Here is a 23,885-nt window from a genome sequence, read left to right as displayed (position 1 = left end):
ATAGCAATTACAGAAACATGGCTCAGGGATGGGCAGGACTGGCAGCTTAATGTTCCAGGATACAAATGCTACAGGAAGGATAGAAAGGGAGGCAAGAGAGGAGGGGGAGTGGCATTTTTGATAAGGGATAGCATTACAGCTGTGCTGAGGGAGGATATTCCCGGAAACACAGCCAGGGAAGTTATTTGGGTGGAACTGAGAAATAAGAAAGCGATGATCACCTTATTGGGATCAAAAAATCGAACCAACCTATCCGGCTTCACAACTGGTGCTGCCCATTTCACAACCTGCATTGGTTTGATCATTCCTTCACTTTCCAGCCTCCTGGTTTCTGCCTTGACTTTTGCCCGGAAGACAAATGGCACAGAGTGGGCCTTGCAGAATCCTGGAATGCTTCCTGGTCAACCTGCAAGTTGGCCTTGGCTCATTTGGTAGTCCCTGGACCTTCCTGAGAAAAGTCTGGGATTTTAATTAGGACTTCACTCAGACAGCCATTTTCTAATCGATAAATGTTGAGCCTATCGAGGTGAATCTTTCTCAGCCAATTTCACCCCATCAAGCTTTTTACTATAATCAATGGTAACTGAACCAGCTGCTTCTCATAAAAGACCAGAACCGAAGTTGTATCCTTAATCTGTGAAGGTGCCCCGGTATACGCACTCAGGCTGGCAGAGGTCTTGCACAAACTGAAGGGTTGGAGCTCCGAGCGAATTTTGTTAAAAACTGGTTCTGCAACCAAAGATACAGCCACACTGGCATCAACCTCCATTAGAAGCAGGTGAGAATTTAAACAGACATTTAGAGTCATAGAGATGTACAGCATGGAAACAGACCCTTCGGTCCAATCCTTCCATGCCGACCAGATATCCCAACCCAATCTAGTCACACCTGCCAGCACCCGACCCCTATCCCTCCAAACCCTTTCTATTCATATACCCATCCAAATGCCTCTTAAATGTTGCAATTGTACCAGCCTCCACCACATCCTCTGGCAGCTCATTCCATACATGTACCAACCTCTGCGTGAAAAAGTTGCCCCTTAGGTCTCTTTTATATCTTTCCGCTCTCACCCTAAACCTATGCCCTCTAGTTCTGGACTCCCCGATCCCAGGGAAAAGACTTTGCCTGTTTACCCTATCCATGCCCCTCATAATTTTATAAACCTCTATAAGGTCACCCCTCAGCCTCCAACGCTCCAGGGAAAACAGCCCCAGCCTGTTCAGCCTCTCCCTATAGCTCAAATCCTCCAACTCTGGCAACATCCTTGTAAATCTTTTCTGAACCCTTTCAAGTTTCACAACATCCTTCCAATAGGAAGGAGAACAGAATTGCACGCAATATTCCAACAGTGGCCTAACCAATGTCCTATACAGCCACAACATGACCTCCCAACTCCTGTACTCAATACTCTGACCAAAAAAGACAAGCATACCAAACGCCTTCTTCACTATCCTATCTACCTGCGACTCTGCTTTCAAGGAGCTATGAACCTGCACTCCGATCCTAAGTGGGAGATGGTGCTGACATGTGCTGCCTTCCCGTAAGGGGTAGTGTTGGCCCAATGGGAAGAAATACCCAATTAGCATATTTGGCTGACACTGAACGCAAATTCGCCCAGATAGGGAAGGAAGGTTTGGCGGACATCTTTATTTTGATAAATCTCCACCAGTACCTTTACGGACAGAGATTTGTCATAGTGACAGACCACAAACTTTCGGTACTTAAAGAAGACATGGCTGCAGGTCAAATTCAGCTATGGGACCTTATTCTAAGTGTGTACAATTACAAGTTGGAACACTGTCAAGGAGGTCAAGTGGCAAATGTGGATGCCTTAAGCTGCCTCCTACTGGCAGGTACTCCACAGGAAGAGGAGGTATTTCTTCTGAGATGGTCCAAGTGCAAGAGACTGGAAACTGTCCAATACAGGCTGTGTGTGTCTGAGTCAGACTCAGAGGAACCAGATCTGGTGTGAAAATGCCCTAAGAGAAGCTGCAAGAGAAAGAACAGGTCTATATGTTCAGAATTGGAGGTGGGGGGGGGGGGGGGTGTGGGATGTAGGAATTGGAACGAAGCTGGCCAGGTGGGTGTCATAGATTATGAGCTCCCTGATTGGCACAGGGTAACAGCCCCTCCCAGACATTCCTGCTGACAGTCTCAGGAGTTCTTGTTGAGGGACTGGCTCTGAATTGGTTGGTCAGAGTCCATGCAGATGTAAATCAGTGGTGAATTGCTGATAGGATACTGACCTCTGGAGTTATTTCAAGAACTAACCATGTTCACTACTATTGAAGAAGAGAGAGAGAGAGAGAGATAAACCTATGGGCCACATTCCATCCACATTGGAATTGTCAAGGACAAAATAAGCCTTTGTTTCACTCTGAAACACACTCACTCTCCTCACTGTTTGAAACACACTCACCCTCCTCACTGTCTGAAACACAATCACTCTCCTCACTGTCACTCTGAAACACACTCACTTTCTCCACCTTCACTCAGAGACATCCATTTTCTTCCTTCCTCCCCTGATAATCTGAAGCATATCTTGTAACTCTTTGTCCTTTTCTATGGTCAGTGCCTCTCCAGTGGACTGGTGGTAAATGGCTTGTACTGTGTAGCACTAACCCTGATAGTACAGAAAGCCTGTAGATCTCACAGATACCAGCATTTCAAGGACTCTTCAATCTGACTCAGTGATCTAGTTTAATGCTTACATTGAGTCATGGCATATCGATTCTCTCCAGAGTAGCTCTATACTTTCCAACTTTCGGCACTGTCCTGTCCTTGACCTGCCTGGACCCAGTGTTGACAGTGTTTAAACAAAATCTCTGAATGTATCCGTTCAAAAATAAAAATTTTACAAGAGCTCTACCCTTGGCTTTCCTCACCAACTTTCTCAATTTCAACTTTATGAGGTATCAAATGCAAGGGACTGAACTGTCTTTTCTGTTCTATTCTGTTCTGTACTAAATCTTGTGTTGTTTTGCTAACAGGATTGTGAAGGAAGATGAGCTCTCTGCCAAAGCTGTCACTCACCCTCCAGCGCTCCCTGTCTGCTTCCTCCCTCCTTCCATTGCCCACCCCTCCTGGCGATAATGCCCTAAATCAGTTGGTGCCGAAGGACATTCTCCCTTCCTCAGAGGTAAGTGGGCTCTGCCCCTCAATGTGTCAGTCATGGCTAGTTGCAGGATTTGGCAGCCAAGTGGTGTATTGATAATAGAAACCGAAAGAACTGCAGAAGCTGTAAATTGGCAACAAAAACAGAAATTGCTGGAAAAGCTCAGCAGGTCTGGTAGCATCTGTGGAGAGAAATCAGTGTTATCATTTCAGGTCGAGTGACCTTTCCTCAGAACTCGGTTTACTGTTAATATTTGGTCCTGTATATGCCCAAACTGATTCAATTTTAAGAGCATTCGAGAGAAATTGCCCAGGGTACTTTCTCCACTCTTGGCCCTGTTTTTCCTCCTCTGCATTTTGCACCTCTGCCAGGAGATGAGATGTTTGTAGGAATTGGGGAGGTGGTGGGTCGGAGGAGGGGAATTTGGGGATTCGGGTGAACACGTTTAGAAAATGCCTAATCATGATCCTCTGGCTATCTACTCTTTTCCTTCTGTCCATGTTTGATGAATATGTGGATAAACCTTTGATATAAGCTGTGATGTAACTATGAGCTCAGAGGTCATGTGCTAGTATTCTGCGAGGAGGTTGGAACTTGTACAGGCACAGCTCTCGTCTGTGTAACCTTACCATCATGTCCAATAAATATTATGTAACAATAACATCTGGGATTGTATAAAGAACCCCTGTCAAACCATGATGCAACATTTCATTGCATATGTTCATATGTCCTCCGGGTTGAGTGTTCTGTTTAAAATGATTGGAATGTAACATGTTAGCACTGAAACTGAAAATTCAGATCATCAAATCCCTACAATGTCTGGTCAAGCCATGAAGACGCAAAGTAACAGCGTGCAGGAATACAGCAATGGAAATGATGGAAGGCAGCATCACTGCATATTACACTTGTTCAAACTTATTGTTGTGCTAAGTCTATCCTAACATGAGTATTGTCCAGTCCCCTAAAACTCTAGGGCGACATGGTGGCTCAGTGGTTAGTACTGCTGCCTCATAGCGTCAAGGACCTGGCTTTGAGTCCAGCCTCAGGGTGTGTCTGTCTGTGTGGAGTTTGCACATTCTCCCTGTGCCTGTGTGGGTTTCCTCCCACAATCCAAAGGTGCGCAGGTTAGGGTGAATTGGCCATTCTAAATTGTCCACAGTGTTCAGGGATGTGCAGGTTAGGTGCGTTAATTAGGGGTAAATGTAGAGGAAGGGGTTTGGGTGGGATACTCTTCAGATGGTTGGTATGGACTCAATGGGCCTGGTTCCACACTGTCGGGATTCTATTTAGCTGAACTTTTAACTGGCAAGAATGTAAAACAGACATGAGTTCATAATGTGTATCAAGGCAGTATGGACTCTGGGTTCACCTGCTATCACAAGTAAAATCACTGAAAAATTGGCTGAATGTATCTATTTTTGTCTAAGTTGCCAGATGTTGGGTTGAGTCTTTTCCACATCAATGTTGATTGTTCTGTCCAGCGTTTGGGATGGTTCAGAATCAGAGCAGACCCCAGAGGTGGGATTCTGAGGTCTAACCCCCAGCCCCAGTTAATGCCCATGAGTCTCTGCCTTGCCGTAATCAGTAACAGGTCTACCCTGTAAAGCTGGGCTAAATGGAGGGATTGCCATCTCTCGGTAATGTTTATGTTCCAAAGGTGCAATAGACAACTAGAGAGACTCATTGTGAATGAAGTGTGTATTGGGGATGGCAGTAATGGGAGAGATTGCTATGAATCCCACCACCAACCATGAAACTGCCTGAAAGGGAACTCTTGGTACATCCAGCTCACTGCTCCGCAAGTTTCACACTGCTGACTCGCAAAGTAAGAGCCAGTCGGTTAAAGACCGTCGGAGTGGCTGAGGTTCAGAAGGTCTAATTGCCTCCACTCCTGTGGGCAGCCTCTGCAGGAGGGAGGGGGACCACACTGCTGTGTCAATTCTCCACAGCAGCCTCCTGCTGAGCAGGGCTTCCGACTGGCAGCCTCCGATGTGGGAACCTTTATCAACTTGCTGGTTACTGAGCAATGTCCTCTCCACTGCCACATCTCTGTAGTGCTGGACAGCATTAAGAGTCGAAAGAAAGGGAGAACTTGCATTTTAAGAGCACCTTTCATGATTAAGGACACTCCCTGAGGCAATTTGCAGCCAACGAAATAATTTTGCAGCGTAATCCCTCTGGTTCTTTGGGAAATGAGACATCCAAATAGTTCACAACCAATAATCTGACAATGACTAGGCCTTTTGTTTCAGTAATATTGACCGAGGGAAAATATTGGCCCAGACACCAGGGAGAATACTCTCTTTTCTCCCACTCTTCTCTGAATAATGCTGTGAGATATTATCACGCCTGTTTGAGAAGGCAGGTGGGACAATTGAATACCTCATTGAAAGGCAGCTTCTCAGGCAGGAGAGTGCACTGCACTGCACTGCAGTACTGCATTGGAGTAACAGGCTGGACTTACAGCTTCCAGTACATGGAGTGAGGAATGTGTGATATTACTGAGGCACAGTTAATGTTACACCTACCCATTTGGAGATATATCAGACACCTCATGGTCTTTTTCAGCTCCCTTCAATTTTACTTTGTAGGTCACGTTCAATGAGCAGCAGCCTGGACCGAAGGGAGGTTTCGTTCTGTTGAGGTGAGAGGAGTTTTCTGTTCCAGCTACAGTGTCATCTTCACACCTGACGTAAGTTGTTCACACTCAGTGGAAGGTGGGGCCCATGGGAATGAACAAAGGAGGATGGGTGCTCGGTGAGAAGGTGGAGACGTTAAATCAGTGTGGAGAACCTACCCCGAACGTTAAATTGTATCAAATTCGAACAGGTTGGACCTCAAGAGGAAGACGAGCAGAATGACATTGATACAGCAGCTGGAAACAGGATAGAAGCAAAACTCTGCCTTCCTCCCTTTTTGGGAGTGCCACATCTTCAGTCACAACTCATTGGGCAGAAACCAATAGCCTTACAGTCATAGAAAATATTCATTGTCTTTGCCCAGGGGGATTTAGGCTGTTTACCTTTTAGGATATTTAGGATATTTTCTGAGCAATTTTGATTCGGAGAATATATTGTTATGATCACCGAAGAAACCGGTAACTTTATTAAGGGATGTGAATTTCCCTGGTCCACCAATGAACAGAATCGGAGAAAAGTTTAATCTGGACAAATGCAAATGGAAGGTTAAATTCAGGTGTGAATTATACAATAAATGGCCAAACCTTTCGGTGTATTGACATTCAGAGGGATCTGGGCGTATAGGTCCACCGATCCCTGAAAGTGGTAACGCAGGTGGATAAGGTGGTCAGAAAGGCAGACAGCACACTCCCCTTTGGCCAGGGCATCGAATATGAAAGTTGGCAAGTTATGTTACAGCTGTACACAACTTTAGTTAGGCCACATTTGGAATATTGCATGCAGTTCTGGTCACCACACCACCAGAAAGGCATGGATGCTTTGGATAGGACACAGAAGATTCACCAGGATGTTGCCTGATCTGGAGGGTTTTAGTTATGAGGAGAGGTTTGGATAAGCTCAGATTGTTTTCACTGGAAAGCTGGAGGCTGAGGAGCGACCCAATAGAAGTATACAAAATAATGAGAGCCCTAGATAGGGTGAATAGTCAGAGGCTTTTCCCCAGGATGGAAAGGTCAATCACAAAAGGTTTAAGATGAGAGGGGGAGAGGTTAGGAGTGAATTGTGGGGAAAGATGGTGGTGGGTGCCTGGAACACACTGTCAATGCAGGTGGTAGAAACAAATACATTAGCAACATTTAAGGCATGTCTTGACAGACACGTGAATATGAGGTGAACATGGGGATAGAAACTGTGTTTAGGCAATAAGTAGTGGGTCTAAATATGGATTAGGAATCAGCACAGGCTTGGAAGGCCGAAAGGCCTGTTCCTGTGCTGTAATGCATTATATAAAAATTCACATTGAGTCTTTATGGTAGTAAACAATTAAAAATTAACTTGACGGAATATCATTTAATAAGCAAAAATTACAGCAAACTAAAGAAAAGTTATTTCCCATCCACACTACCAAGTATCCGACCATTAGCCCAGTACCCCATCTTTTTGTTATTCTTCCCAAAGTGAATCACCTCACATTTAATAAGCAAAAATTACAGCAAACTAAAGAAAAGTTATTTCCCAACAGCCAAATTACTTTACATAGTATTCTCAGCAGAACTGTAGCCATGATGAATTCTATCCCTTCCTGAATACAGGGTCTGGTCTCTGCCACACCAGGGTGTGTTTATTAGTGTGCAATCACATGGTCTTCCTTATAATGAGATTTCTGGTGGGGTGGTATTTAATCAAGTGAGAGGGTGATGGATGTGGGCCTTCCTACATTTACTCTGATTATTCTACTGTATACATCTTCCCCATTACCATCCAGCTGAGGTTCCTAAGCTTGAAGTTTATGCCCACTTAAGTGTCTCCTCCTGGTACTGATTATAGTAACAGTGGTGTCAGAGGGACTTGGCATACAGGGAGCGCAAGATCGGAGTGAGATTTGGAAACTCAAAGAATGTGAGAAATTGTGAGAATGAGGCCAGAGGTCCCCATCTCCAGGTCTCTGTTGGTGATTGATGAAGAAAGGCTACTTTGGGAGAGTGCCTGACCTGACCTGCTGCGCTTTTCCAGCAACACATTTTCTACTTTGGGATAGTGTGTTTCTGGCCAACTATAACTAACTGAGCAGCCTTGTGAGCCTGTGATTGGAGTTCTGGGATAACAGAGGTCACATACCAAGGTGGAATAAAGGTGCTCCTTTTTTTTTTCGCAGTAAGGAAGAACTGAAGCAACAGCAGTCAGAGGTGGAGGGTCTCATCTCAGCACAGCCTCCACCTTTGGTGCAGGTAAGGTGTTCTTATTTTCTGGGTCTGGGCAAGGAGACTGTTTCTGATGTTTGGTGGTACGATTTGTATCTATAAATCCTGGTCCATGACTAATTTTGGAGTTATAGAGACCAGAATTGCAATTCCCTGTTGGTGTTTATAATGGGCCGTTTGAACAAAGCTGATAAAAGTCCATCTGTTCTGTACAGAACCTCAAACAGGAAGAGCTGTTAATCTTTACACTGCTGACAAGTCCAAGAAACCTTTGTCCTCCTGGATTGATACAGTTGGCTTGTTTCAGCTCACATACTGTAATACAGCAAAATTGCAACACAATACTTAGTCAAATACCCACAGCATCATTCTGTGACATGAACCCAAATAGAATGAAATATATGTCTCCAAGATGCATTGAGTATAGGAGTTGGGAGGTCATGTTGTGGCTGTACAGGACATTGGTTAGACCACTTTTGGAATACTGCATTCAATTCCAGTCTCCTTGCTATAGGAAGGATGTTGTTAAACTTAAAAGGGTGCAGACAGGATTTACAAGGATGTTGCTGGGACTGGACGGTTATGGGAGGGAGAGGCTGAACAGGTTGGGGCTGTTTTCCCTGGAGTGTCAGAAGCTGAGGGGTGACCTTGTAGAGGTTTACAAAATTATGAGGGGCATGGATAGGATAAATAGGCAAGGTCTTTTTCCCAGGGGTAGGAGTATCCAAAACTAGAGAGCATAGGCTTAAGGTGAGAGGGGAAGGATTTAAAAGGGACCTAAGGGGCAACTTTTTCACGCAGAGGGTGGTACGTGTATGGAATGAGCTGCCAGAGGAAGTGGTAGAGGCTGGTACAATTGCAGCATTTAAAAGGCATCTGGATGGGTATATGAATAGGGAGAGTTTAGAGGGAGATGGGCCAAATGCTGGCAAATGGGACTAGATTAATTTAGGACATCTGGTCAACATGGACGAGTTAGACCGAAGGGTCTGTTTCTATGCTGTATGACTCTATGACTCAGATTATGACTAATTACAAGCTGTAAACATTTTGCAGTTGAGAATTTGATTTCTTCCTCATTTTTCACTCTCTGGTATTGGTGAGCCAGAAGTTTTAAACAGACACTCTGCTACTTCTTACCAGCTGTGTGAGATCAGGAAATTGGTCAACAATCATGAATCATATTTGATGATGCCATCGGGCACTGATTGTCGTAGATATGTGTAATCCTTGGGGCCATCAGAAAGAATGACCATGGATATATACTGACCCCGGTTGATTATCATTCAGAAGCCAAAATCCCTGTTAATGCAGTGTTTATGTTACTTGATGATTAAGCCAAAGATCTGAACTAATACTCCAGGATTATTCAGTACGACCCTCCTGAGCATGTTTTCTGGGAGTGAGTGGGTGACCTTTTGCTCATCTACCCATCCTATAAGAATGTAATTGGGTAAGTGTTGAAATTGGCAATCCAGCTGTCATTTTAAACAATAACGAATGGGCAATCCAGCTGATTAACAATCTGATTAACCTAGGTCTTCCACTGTCCATGCCATAAGATGGTTAGCATGGTCAAGCAGACAGCTGTTGGAAAGACCATTGTCTAAGCCAAGTGATTCAAAGACACGAAAGGGAGGGTTATGTGCTTCAGGTGGTGTGCTGGACACAACAGGACACTCCCTCCAAGATATTTGGCTCACTCTGAGTCATAGAGTCATACATGCCTTGTTGTTTCCAGGCTAGCTACCTCTTAACTTGGTCAGCTTCCGTCCCCCTACAATACCCCTGACATCCCTGTCTCTCGGATCCATGTTCCCTTCTTCTAGGAACCCACCCGCAGTTCCCACAATGACCACTATTCAGTTCTCGTGCAGCTGGCCAATCAGATTGGAGGTGATACTATCAATGCCACAAATCCAGACAAATGGAGGATATTCAATCGCACTCCTGATTTGTGCCTTGTAGATAATGAACAGGCCTTGAGAGGTCAGGAGGTGCAGTACTCTCGGCTGGTATATTTATTTGGTCCAGATCACTTTCTGGTTAATGGTAAATCCCAGAAATTGTGTGATGCTAATGCTACTAAATGTCAAGGAGACATAGTTAGATTCTCTCTTGTTGGAGTTGGAATTTGTTTTGAAATCTTACCAAAAACCTCCTCCAGCCTTCTGAGATATTTGTGTTCATAGAATCCCTACAGTGTGCAAACAGGCCATTGGGCTCAACAAGTCCACACTGACCCTCCAAAGAGTAACCCACCCAGACCCATTCCCCTACCCTATTGCTCCACATATCCCCTCACTAATGCACCAAACCTACACACCCCTGAACACTATGGGCAATTTAGCATGGCCAATTCACCGAACCTGTACATCTTCGGACTGTGGGCAGAAATTGGAGCACCTGAAGAAAACCCACGCAGACACGGGGAGAATGTGCAAACTCCACACAGACAGTCACCCAAGGCTGGAATCAAACCTGGGTACTTGATACTTTGAGTCGAGAGTGTGGTGCTGGGCAGGTCAAGCAGCATGCAAGGAGCAGGAAATCGATGTTTCGGGCAAAAGCCCTTCAACAGGAATTCCTGTCTATTTTCCTGCTTCTTAGATGCTGCCTGCTGTGCTTTTCCAGCACCACATTCTCAACTCTGATCTCCAGCATCTGCAGACCTCACTTTCTATTCTAGCGCTGTGAGGCAGCAGTATTAACTACCTAGCCACCATGGCGCCCTGGTTTTGACCTTAATCACAGCCTTGATTTTCATCAGTCACCTTAGGTGGCCATGCCTTTCGCCACCAAGGTCATATATCCCACAATTTCCTCCCTAAACCACTTTACCTTTTTTATCTTCCTCCTTGAAGGTCCACCAGTGCTTACCCTTGACCTCTATTTAGGACATGTGACTTAATATTCTCCTTATGTGGCTAGGTTGTCACATTTTGTTTGATTACACTGCTGTGAAGCACTTTGGAAGTGTTACGACATTTCAGGTGCTATATAAATGCAAACTATTGTTGTTGCTCCCATTTCAAAAAGGCCAATATGAAGCCCCTTTTAAAGTAAGCTTGTGGACATTCCGATTTGAAAAGTAGGGCTGCCATTTACTGCTCATTATGTTGCTACCTCATTGTCTCAACAACCTTTTTAAGCACATTTTCTTCATCCACAGAGCACTGGATGAACTGGACAAATAAGGGCAGTATCTCTGACTGGAGTAAACAGTTGCCAGCGGTAACTTAATGAATGCTGGAACTGGAATGACACAGCAATGTCCAGTCCCTGCTTACTGTATCACTGATCAATGGCCTCAGTGTCTGAAAATAAAATTCTCCATTTTAAACAACACTCTAACACCAGGGAACATTACACTTTGAGGACAGCATCATCAATCATTGCTACAAAGCTTATACAAAAATTACTGAAGGTGTAAATATTCAGCCACATACAAATTAGTCAGACGTACACTGAATTCTCTCAGCTCAAACCTTATCATTCGCTATATTCTTCACTCAACTTTATTTTTTAGTTCTTGTTAATTCATTCATGGCACGTAGTTGTCTCTGGCTAGGCCAGCATTTATTTTCCATCCCTAATTTCCCCACAGGGCAGCTAAGAGCCAGCCACATTGCTGTGGATCTGGAGTCACATGCGGGCCAGACTGGGTAAGGATGGCAGTTTCCTTCCCTAAAGGACATCACTGGACCTGAAGGGTCTTTCCAACAATTGACAATGGTTAAATGGTCACTGTTAGGCTAGCTTTTGAGTTCAGATTTTTAAAAATTTGATTCAAACCTTGCCATCTGCCATTCAAAGTTCACACGCCCACAGTGGGATTCTGGATTACTCACTCAGTAATATTACCACTATGCCATTGCCTCCCACCACTATCCTCTCTTATTATCCGCTCGCTGTCTGCCACACAATTCCTCTTCTGAACATCCTGTGCTGAAATTAAAAGTTTATTCCTTGTTCCTCCTCATAACTGGATCTTGTCCAGAACAATGCCAGCCAGCATTGATTTAGAGCTCTGCTGTTAGTGGGCTTGATTTGCCAATGAATCAGCCAGAGGCCCCACTGCAGATGGTCAAGCGAGCTCTGATGGTTGACCTTTCACTGTGCTGCCCGGGTTTTTTGGTGACTGGACCAACTGGGGTCAGTCAGCCTACAATGGGAGAGCATCAAGTGACCAGGATAGAAAACATTGCAGCCTTCTGTTTCCTGCACCTATTATCCACTCTAGAAACACACCCAAAAAAACATTGCCCGGTACACTCAAAGACTTCATGGACTATCCCACTTCTCCCTTCTTCCACCACGTATACAACTCTTAGGTTGTGAATAGCTAAGTATTGATCAAAAATCCCTTTTGTGAATGTCTTTCTCTGTGAAAGAGACCTTGCATTTCTATAGCACCTCACAAGGCACTTTAGAACCACCTTTAAAGTGCTGAACGTTGGCATTGCCTGGTAACATGACAAATGAGAAGAGTAGATAAGGTGGTTAAAAGGGCATATCAGGATACTCTCCTTTATTCCTTAGGCATTAAGAGCTAGAACCATACAAAACACTAACTGTTTTCACTTTTGAACACCCTGCCTGAAAATGTGGTACAGGCAGAAAGAGCAAATCTCATTGTTCACAATTGGACTTGGATTTGTCCTAAATGTCTACTCTCCTGATCCTCAGATGCTGCCTGACCTGCTGTACTTTTCCAGCACTACACTTTTCGACCCATATCTAACAAGTCCATGATTGCAATACTCACAACAGTTTCCAATATTAGATGTGATTCCACAACTTGGCAACATTTGTTGAACAATTCTGAGTGTTAAAGAATTATGTTAATGATTCACTTACCTGCTCACCCAACCAGTCCATTCACAACTTCCTGCAGTTTACAGCATTATCACTCACACTCAATTCCATGTAAATAAGAACAACTCTTGGCCATTCAGCCCTTCGAGCCTGTTCCGCCATTCTGTAAGGTCATGGCTGCTCATCTAAGTGAGTACCCTGTTCCCATTTCCTCCCCATACCCTTTGACCCCTTTAGCCCTAAGAACTATGTCTAAATCCTTCTTGACTACATTCAATGGTTTGGTCTCAACCATTGTCTGGGGGAGAGCATTCCACCGACTCAAGGAGTGAAGAAATTTCTACTCCATTTGCAAACTGTTTAACAATGTTCCTTACATTGAAGTGTAAACAATTGATAGATACCATAGAAGATCTGAAATCTTTCACACTGAGCTTCACAGACACCCATTGGCCAAACACATTTCCGGTCACACAAAGACGGGTCAGCCATTACCCCTTGTACTTACCATTGAACCGATTTTGGATCCCATTGGCCACATGTACTTGAATCCCATGGCTATTAAATTTCCTACTGGTCTATTGTTTGAGACCTAGTTAAGATCCATGTCTGACATTTTAGTCACCCTTTTTTTAAGGCTTGTGGCATGCTGATTGGCGTAGTGCTGCAGTGGGTTTGCCATTGCCTTCTGTAGGACGGCTGACCAGGAGACTCCCTCCGTCATACTTCCTGCCATCAGACGTATTGGAAGACGTTACAGGTGATTGTGCAACTTGTTTGCCCATGATATGAATGCCACTTCCATTGCCAATAAGCATTGGCAGTGGGATTCGAACCCAGAGGGTTACTGACCTAGTGGAAGGGAGGCTCCTTTAGTGGACTCCTGCAGGGTGTCCAAAAATAGCTTCTATAGCAGAGGAGAGAAAAAAATATAAGCGAGGGGAGGTCAATAAAACAAGCCACTTTGTATAAAGTAATGATAGTTTGTGTTAGTCCCACACTCACAAAGCTCCCCAATCCTTAGCCTCCTTTACAGTGATGGTATAGTTTTCAGTGGTGAATGGAGGGGACGTGGGAGACCAGTTATTGTTGAGATACACAAGTGTGTATTCAATTTGGATTCATGCATTTAGCAAGCACCACTCTCATGCAGCAGAGCCTGCTGATAATTTTCGGTGTTTCCCGTGTGCATTCATCGCTTGTTGAGTTGATTCTGGAATCATCGAAAAGCTTACATAAATCTTACACTCTGTTACAAAAAGAATGCAAAACTCTTTGAATGATTAAACAGTATCCAGACACTGAGCTGGCTTTTCACAAGTTTGTAAAATATTTCCAGGAATGTCACATTCAAGTGAGTGGGGACTTTGTAGTGGAATTATAATCTGCGTTGAGCCTGTCAAATCAATGACAGCGAGATGACTGATGTTTGTATTTTAGCAAGAGCTCTGCTTTCAATGTGATGTGTGTACTAATGCTATTAACAGACAAACTTTAACTCCATTAAAAGCAGCAGAATTAGCATCGACTTGAAGGTTATTAGAGTTCCACTTGCCCTTCGTCTATGGTTTGTCTGGACTGTCTTCTCATTTTCTACATCTGTGAAAGTGTTGTCAAACTGACACTCTAATAATTATCTTGACTTTACATGTTGCATGTTTATATTAGGAACAGACTAATCTAGCTGAGATGAGGTTCTAATTACTCATTTGAAAAGAGCTTCTTCAACCAAACATATGATGTAGGTTATATTGAGTATTTAGGAGGTGTTGTGATTGCATCCTCTCCACTGAGCCTGAATCTCTGGGTTCAAGTCATCTTCAGGACCTGATGGTCGAGGAAGGTGCATTCGTACCATCAGGTCAATCATCAGCGTGTAAATCCTACCAATACACACTGCAGGCAGCCAGTAAGACTGGCAGTGATTCCTACTCAGCCAATGAGGGAAAAGGATTAGAATCCTGTGTCATCGTTATGCATAGCTCCAGACCACAACATATGTATAAAAGTGTAAGTTGGATTCATCCAGTGAAATGTAACACACTCCTCTTTGAATTACCTCCTCAAATAATTCCATCAGTTTAGTTAGACTTAACCTTTCCTTTATGAATCCACGCCTTTCCTTCACTGATCTATGCCCTTCAAAATGATGACTCACACCGTCCCTTTGAATTTTTCCAATATGTTGTCAAATAATGACTAGCCTGTAATTATTCAGTCTAGTTTCCTCCCTTTTAAAAAAAAAATTAGTATAACATGGACAGCCCTGACACCATGCCTGGAGTTAGAGAGGCTGGAAATAATGGTCAGTGCCCCTGCTACATCCTCATATGAGCCCAATACATCTGGACCTGACAATTTATCCACTTTCACGGATGCTATAACATGTTGCTGTATCTATCTATCTAGTTTTCATACACCTTCTCAACAAAACTCATGCCCCCAGCCTATTTCTTTAAGCCCATATCTTCCACCTTCAAACACAAGTTACTACTTTTGTTTCTCATTTGTCTTATTCTTTTCTTAACTAACCTCTTGTTCTTTATTTATTTATTTATAAAACTTTTCCTAGTTTTCTTGCTAATTTCACCCTTCCTTTAGTCCTTGTATGCCCTCATTAAATCCCTTGTAAAGGCCTTACCATAAAGTTCATACAGGATCACAGACTAGAGGTCCCAATTTGAGTACAGACTGCTGACATTTCATGCTTGCAAGTGAGAGCAATCTTTTGTTGATCGCGTTACAACCTTCTTAAGTAGCATCCTCCATGTTCAACACTGGAAACATGCAACACATCTCTAAACAAAAGTGTCACTGCCTTTTGTCAGGGTCTCTCGCCTGATGGCTGGGTTTGGCTTGCTTTTAAGTAAACATCAAGATGGAGACTAGATTGTCACCTGTTATACTTGCATCAGGAGTCTTTGATTTTAATTGTGCCGCTCTGGGTAGTTGGCAAGTTAACACTTTAGTGAGGCTTCATCATAGCTCTGACCCCAGTCAGGGACTTGAGCACTAAACGGACATTGAAACACCAGATTTCAGAGGACTCAACTTCTGAGGAAGACATTAAACTCGAGCCAGAAGGAGGTCTTGTGGCACTGTGCCACCAGATCAGAGGTTCTGGATTCAGATCACTGTTGGTAATATCACTAATGGTAATATCACTGGGCTGGTAATCTAGCTTACTGCTGTGTGTACAAAAGTTCAAGTCCCACCACAACAGTGGATGAAATTTAAATTCAATTATCAAATCTGGATTTAAAAGCTTAGTCTCAATGATTGCAAGACCATGAAAGCATTATTAATAGGTGTAAAAATCCATCTGGGTTCTTTAATGTCCCTTTAGGAAAGGAAACTGCTGTCCTTACCTTGTCTGGTGTACACATGACTCCAGAGCCACAGCAATGTGGTTGACCTTTAACAGCCATCTGGAATGGACCACTCAGTTCAAGGAGGGATGGGAAACAAATGCTGCTTTAGCCAGCGACACCCACCTCCCACAAAAGAGTAAAGAAGGTGAAAAGACTTAGCACCTTGGTAGATATGTTGTAACATGGTCAAACACACAGTTCATCGATCTGTAGTGTGTCTAAGGCATGCAATAAGAAAAGGAGAGTGTCATGAAGAATCAGAGCCAGGCGGTAGCTGCAGACAACAGCCATGTTGAAAGAATCATGTCATGAGCTAGCATCACCCCCATTCCAAGGGACTGCCACGTACAAACAAACTAAGGCCATGTTTGTCCCTCTCAGATGGAGCAGGAAGACTCCACGGCAGTGCTCAAAGAAGAGCAGTATGGTTTTCTCTTGCTCCAAACCAAAATGCATTCCTTAATTAACATGTCTAAAAATAGATGATTCAATCTTGTTGTTTGTGGGAAATGTGTATGAATTGGCTCCCACTTCTCTAGGTTACAACAACGACTGCACTTCAAGTATCCTTTATTAGCTACAGAATGATTTGGAATATTTTAATACTGTGAATGTGCTATTCAAGTGCCTGTTACACTTACAAAGCAATAGAGAGAAGAGCTCTGACCATTAGTTCTATTGAACAGCCAGTTTTGACAAGGTCCGTTACACTGGTGATAGGCAAATATGACAGCCATGTCTTTTAACTTTGCTTTTCGCTGCTGTTCCACGGAGTGGTATTAAATCTCAATGGGGATGCTCAGGTGTGTAAGAGCCACAGGAAAGGAGACTAGAGCTACTGTAGTAGTATTGGAGTTAGGAATGTACAGATTAGCCTACAACTATTGGAGCGGGCCTGTCTCAGTGTCTCAAAATTCAGATCCTGCATGAAACACCAAAATGTGAAGGGACAGGAGAATTCTCCACCTTGTTCTCTCGGCAAGCCTTTCCCAATCAATCAAACAGAATGCACCATTCCAGAGTGTGGTGGAGGCAGGTTCAATTGAGACCTTCCAAAGGGAATGGGATAGTTATTTGAAACAGGAGCAATGTGTAGAAATACAGGGAGAAGGTAGAAGAATGGCCCCAAGAGAAATGCTCATTCCGAGCCCTGTTGTAGGCCCGATAGAGTCACATAGAGTCATACCACATGGAAACACACCATCTGATCCACCAAACCTGTGTGGGTTTTCTCCAGGTGCTCTGGTTTCCTCCCACAATCCAAAGATATGCAGGTTGGATGAATTGGCCACGCTAAGTTGCCCATAGTGTTCAGGGATGTGTAGGTTAGGTGCATTAGTCAGGGCTAAATATAGGACAATAGGGTAGGGAATGGGTCTGGGTGGGTTACTCTTTGGAGGGTCGGTGTGAACCTGTTGGGCCGAAGGGCCTGTTTCCATACTGTAGGGATTCTATTCTAGTCCACACTGACCATGTTCCTATCCTCAACTAATCCCTGCTCTTGTCCCATATCTGTCCAAACCTTTCCTATTCCTGAACTTCTCCAAATGTCTTTTAAACATTGTAAATGTACCTGCGTCCACCACATTTCCTGACAGCTCATTCCACACATGAGCCACTCTCTGTGTAAAAAAGTTGTCTCTCAGGTCCTTGTAAAACTTTTTTCCTCTCACCTGAAAAATATGCCCTCTAGTTTTGAACTTCCCCACTCTGGGAAAAAGACCTTTGCTATTCATTTTATCCATGCCCCTCATGATTTTATAAACCTCTATAAGGTCAACCCTCAACCTCATATCCTCCAGTGAAAAATGTCCCAGCCTTTCCAATCTATTTTATATCTCGAACCCTCCATCTCCAGCAACATACTGGTAAATCTTTTTTCTGAATCTTCTCCAGTTTAATAATGTCCTTTTTTTTAGATTAGATTAGATTACATTACAGTATGGAAACAGGCCCTTCGGCCCAACAAGTCCACACCGACCCACCGAAGCGCACCCATACCCCACCCCTACATTTGAGGACCCGGAGGAAACCCACGCAGACACGGGGAGAATGTGCAAACTCCACACAGTCAGTCGCCTGAGTCGGGAATTGAACACAGGTCTCTGGCGCTGCGAGGCTGCAGTGCTAACCACTGTGCCACCGTGTCCTTCTTCTGCACTGTTACAATCTTCTGTGTTCCTGTGAAGTGAAAATTGGATGTTTTCTATAACAGGAAGCACATTGGAAATGCTTGAAATCTGATACCAATTTGAGCACCTTTCCCAGAATCTTCCTGGAATTTGAAATATTTCTTAATGCATAGAATAACATGTTCTCATTAACTATTGCAGGGATCTGATATAACTGCAGAACATTACAATGAACAATATGATTCCAGGGAAACTTCAAAAGAACAAATAGGGTACAGTGATGAAAGTGGAGAAGGTAAGTGTTTGACAATGTTTGGACATCTTATCATCTCTTGTGGGGGTGCTTGGATTTTTTTGTTTCCATCGCCCCTTTTTCTATATCCACTGTAGACATATGATTGTGCCAGTTCTATTCTAGATCTGACCAATGCTAGCTTCAAGGTCTGCACGGTCGTGGGATGATACCTGAGAGCTAATCGTCTCATTCCAGGATCATTGGGAAGTTGGAGGTTTTTGCAAACGTTGTGGAGACTTTATGAGTTCTTAGTTAGTTGTTTCAAAATGTCCAGATCTCTTAGGTTTGAAAATCAATCCCCAATCTTATCCCAGTTCACTTTCTCTTCAGGCTCAGAGACAATCAGCCTCTCCTAACAACTTCCATTCACTTCTCATTCCCAAATCAATTCCTTTTCCAAATGCAGTCTCGGTGTAGGGGTTACTTAGGTGAAAACATTGAAGTCTCCTACTTCCATTGATTTATTTTTATCCTTCAACATTCAGTCTTTGGACTGGGCTTTCAGAAGAGTGGCAACCTCACACAGATCACCATTTCAGATCTTCTTCTTCACAAAAAGGAGCTTCCCATTTTGGAGAGAGAAATTCTGTTCAGGTGTCCCTCAGAAATCCATTCTGACAGTTCTTTGATAGCGTGGGATTGAAAACCACATCCATTTTCACAGCAGTTAGCTGCTGGATTCTGGCATTTGTAAATCCTGACACTGACAGCTGCCTTGAAAGGGTAAGTATGTAAGATAAGTAAGTGCAAGGCGAGGGTGCTGGGAGGGCTGTATGCTAGATTGGTTGGGATGGGAGGGTGGTGGGGGAGTGGGTGGGTGGTGGGATTAGGCTGCTATGTAAGTAGGATGTGAAATTAAGACTGAACTAAAAGCAGTGGTCAGATTAGACAATAAATCTAATTAACAGCGAAAGCTTTAATGAGTTGCTAAGCGCTGGAGAAGGGACAGTGTATAAACCAAAAGGGAAAGAGGTATGAAAGACCTGAAATGATCTGTCTGAGAGTTGAAAAATTATACCATGAAAAGAATCTTTAAAACTGAAGGAAAAAGTTTTTTTTTTTAATTTGTTTCCCATCTCAAATTACCTGTGAAATGAATAACTTACTCAGCCACATCATAGCGCAATTGAGAACTTTACTGGAGGTCTGGAGTCGCATATTGGGCAGACCAGGTAGATTAGATTAGATTCCCTACAGTGTGGAAACAGGCCCTTCGGCCCAACCAGTCCACACTGACCCTCTGAAGAGTAACCCACCCAGACCCATTTCCCTTTGACTAACGCACCTAACACTATGGGCAATTTACCATGGCCAATTCACCTGACCTGCACATCTTCGGACTGTGGGAGGAAATCAGAGCACCCGGAGGAAACCCATGCAGACACGGGGAGAATGTGCAAACTCCACACAGACAGTCAGTCATCCGAGGCTGGAATTGAACCTGGGGCACTGGTGCTGTGAGGTAGCAGTGCTAACTGCTAAGCTACTATGCCACCCAGGTAAGGATAGCATCCCTATTAAACCAGGTCAGATTTTGCAAGAATTCCCTGGTAGTTGTATCATTGCTATTAGGGTAGCTTGTTAATTCCAGATTTTTAAAAAATGTTTCAGGGCAGCAGTTAAACCCATTTCCCGAGAACTTTAGCCTGGACTCCATTGATTACTAGCCCTAATGACATTACAACATTACCACTACCTCCCCAGCTACAGTACCTACATGTGGGAAATGATGTAGGCCAGCATAGCATCCACTTGAAATGGCACTACATGAATGAATTCTCACTGACTTAATTTTGCCATTACTGCTACTGTTGAGAATATATTTCGTTTTTGTCAATATTAATACTGTTGTATGTTTATTAAATTTGCAACATTTAATATTGCAGTGCTACTATTATTTGGAGAAGTAAGTTGTAAGTGTAGTCACCTCTCCTGTAATGTTATGAGTAGTGCTCACTCTGTCCTGGTTCTTATACAGACAGCACTCCTGAGGAACCACTGAACAACTCTATGGATGAGATCTCCATTTTGAAAAGGCTGGGCATTCAGAGGTAAGCAGTGGTAGCCATTGTGTATGCTTCTATCCTGAATCATAATTCAGGCTTCTATTACTCTTACAGTCCTGACAACACCCAAAACTCTCAAGCAGAACATGGGCAGCACGGTGGCTCAGTGGTTCGCACTGTTGCCTCAAAGTGCTCGGGACTTGGGTTTGATTCCATCCTCAGGCTAAATTCCCCATAGTGTCCAGCGATATGCAGGCTAGAAGGATTAGCCATGGGAAATGCAGAGATACAGGGATCGGGTTGGGTCTGGGTGGGATGCTCTTCAGAGGGTTGGTGTGGACTTGATGGGCTGAATGTCCTGTTTCTACTGTAGGAATTCTATGAAAGAGTTCTTGCCTATTATTATCTGTGTATAATATTGTCCAATCTTGTGACAGTTTGGATGGGATCTCACTCCTCACCTCACTGTGGAAATATCTTTGTCAGAATCCATCTCAATCACTTAGTGCAACATCTAGTATTAGGGAATCAGCACAGTTTCAGAAAAGTTTGAGGAACTACTGATATGGCATTTGTAATTATACAACTCTGGGAAAAGTGCTACATGCTGTGGCACGGTGGCTCAGTGGTTAGCACTGCTGCCTCACAGCGCCAGGGACCCTCTGGCGACTGTGTGGTGTTTGCACATTCTCCCCATGACTGAGTAGGCTTCCTTTGCATGCTCCAGTTTCCTCTTACAGTCCAAAGATGTGCAGATTAGGTGGATTGGCCATACCAAATTGACCATAGTGTCCAGGGACATGCAGGCTTGATGGATAAGCCATGGGAAATGCAGGGGTACAGGGATAGGATTGGGGTGAGTTGGATCTGGGTGGGATGGTCATTGGAGGGTTGGTGTGGATTCGATAGGATTCAATGCCTGAAGTCTTGGTACTTTGCTCATATGTTAACAGTACCAGGAGTTCAAAGGGCTGCTGATACAGTGAGATCTGTAGCAGAGATGGAGTGACTAATTGATGTGAAAGTGGTATGCTGCATTGTTGAACTAAGTAGGAAAGTTCTTGCCTAATTTGTCATCAGCGTGTGAACATTTCACTGCTAAGCATATGTAGCAGTGTTGGAGGACAGAAAAAGTATAGCTTTCACTGAAATCATAAGCCAGTAATAATAGCTCAACCTGTTCTGGGACTCATCAATCTAGCAGAGACATTGAATCTGAAGGCAAATATCTTGCTCTTGTAAAGTGCTAACTAGAGAGAAGGCAAGTAGCCTCAGGAATGAGCAGATACCAGGCAAATTAGCACCAACTCACATGCATATTACTAAAGGACATGAATATTTTAAAGGTAATGAATGAAAAGCATGTGGAAAAACTGATAAAAGTGGGACAGACTAGAATTACCACCATTTCAAAAATAGCGTATAGCTCTCTTTGGTGGCTATGTATAACTTGTGCAGGAATATGTTTTATAAAAGGTGGTTGTTTAGAGAAATGCATTTGTACATGGAACATGAGTTGGGTTGCTGTCGTCATGTGAACTCTAACTCTGCTGTAAGAGTTTTGACTTTAGTTTGTGGCAGCCAATAAACACATTATATAAACAGCAAAGATCAGTTAATATATTGTGTAAATTAGGAGACATACTGACTTCATTTGAAAGGCAAGCTGGGAGAAATGTATGACAGATAACTGATCTGACATGGCTTCAGCCAAATTTAAAATGAGCCCTCTCCCCAACTCAGCAATACACTTGTGCTGTATCCTCTTTGACCAGTCTATGTGAGGTTGTGGGGCAAAGCATTTTTCATTCAGTATTGCACGATTCAGATACAAACTTGCACATTTGCCTTGGAGCAGGGCAACAGCTGGATATCAGTTATTTCAATAAGAACTGACACCTCCAGTGCTACCCTCTAATGGCCTCAGTGAGCAGGGGCTCTCGTTCTAATTCTCTCACTGCTCACATGGAGCCAATGATCAGCCCTGAAGGTTGTAGCATGGTTAATAATTCCAGGCTTTACTTTCAGTAGTGGGGGTAGTGACCCCGCACCCCCTCCCCCTCCATGGAGATTGTTGCTTGATAGTGACTGTGCCTCTACACAGGGCTGTCTCAATGGTCAAAATCCAAGTTGTTATTATTATTGATATTAAATTTGTTACCACCATTTTACAAAAGTTCACTTTGTGCTAGAAGCCATTATCTGTGAGAAATACATGTTACACAAGTTAATGCACAATGCCGTACAATTAAAGGTAATAGCGTGGAGTTTCTTCCTCCAGGAAGTTAACATCAAAGTTGCATTTAAAATGGTGTCCACAACGGTAGCTATTTTTATTGGAAATCAAACACCCCAGAGAGAGGCAAATGTGCCATTTTAATAAATGATCCATATTCTTATTTTACAGAGAGTTCTACACTGAGAAAGAGGTCGAGGTAAGTTCAGCCTCCTTTCGTTTTCTGTCAATGTTCAACAGTAAAGGATAAAATAACTACAGTCAATCCTATTCTCAAATCATCTGCCCATGTACCTTCTAGCCAGTGTCAATGGTTAGTGACCAGGAGTGTGTGGGAACTCCTTTCCATGCTCCTTACTCCAACATTAAAGGCACTGAGGCCAATTGTTCCAACTGCTGTGTCAGGGGAATGAAGACCCCTCCCATGCCCTGGAAATATCTTTGGATCAGTCTGACACTGCCTCTGGGACCTGAACAACAGGTTATCCTTTGAGTTTAACCATTGAGCAAGTAACTGTTCCCCAACATGATCCATGACCTCAACATTATGACCTTTCTCATCGCCCTTGCAATAACATCAACACCATTCAGCCCTTCATCCTGTGCATTCCCATTTCTCTTCAGTCAATGTCACTGAGGCATTCTTTGATGCCTTGTCCAATTTCTCTCCTTAAACACCTCCCCTTATTCAGTTGTTTCTGTACAAACATACAAATTAGGAGCAAGCGTAGGCTAGTCTGCGCTGCCATTTGATAAGATCAGGGTTAATCTAATTGTGGTCTCAACTTCACTATACTCCCAATTTCCTTTGACTCCCCTGACAGTCAAGAAGCCATCTAACTAAGCCTTAAATTGTTCAATGACCCAACCTCTGCCCTTCTCTAGGGAAGAGAAACTAAAGATCTACTGAGAGAAGACATGTCTCCACATTTGGTTCGGCCACTTTTGGAATTCTGCATTCAGTTCTGGTCTCCCTGCTGTAGGATAGATAGTGTTAAACATGAAAGGGTGCAGGAAAAGATGTTGCCAGGGTGGGAGAGTTTGGGTAATGGGGAAAGGCTGAATCGGCTGG

General features: G+C 43.5%; 1 protein-coding gene across 1 annotated transcript in view; it reads left to right on the top strand.

The window, feature by feature from the left end:
• Nucleotides 1-23,885, top strand: part of LOC122563300 (inositol 1,4,5-triphosphate receptor associated 1-like) — an 89,821-nt gene that overhangs the window by 10,093 nt on the left and 55,843 nt on the right. Inside the window, exons 2-7 of the mRNA XM_043717004.1 lie at nt 2,991-3,139; nt 5,707-5,759; nt 7,910-7,982; nt 18,478-18,571; nt 20,550-20,622; nt 22,985-23,012. Of these exons, the coding sequence (XP_043572939.1) occupies nt 3,005-3,139; nt 5,707-5,759; nt 7,910-7,982; nt 18,478-18,571; nt 20,550-20,622; nt 22,985-23,012 (456 nt within the window). The 5' untranslated portion in view covers nt 2,991-3,004. The remainder of the gene's footprint in view (nt 1-2,990; nt 3,140-5,706; nt 5,760-7,909; nt 7,983-18,477; nt 18,572-20,549; nt 20,623-22,984; nt 23,013-23,885) is intronic.

The sequence above is a fragment of the Chiloscyllium plagiosum genome, chromosome 26 (genome assembly GCF_004010195.1).
Source record: "Chiloscyllium plagiosum isolate BGI_BamShark_2017 chromosome 26, ASM401019v2, whole genome shotgun sequence".
Lineage (NCBI taxonomy): Eukaryota > Metazoa > Chordata > Chondrichthyes > Orectolobiformes > Hemiscylliidae > Chiloscyllium > Chiloscyllium plagiosum.
The sequence above is the reverse complement of the archived record's forward strand: the minus strand, read 5'-3'. Positions and strand labels throughout refer to the sequence as shown.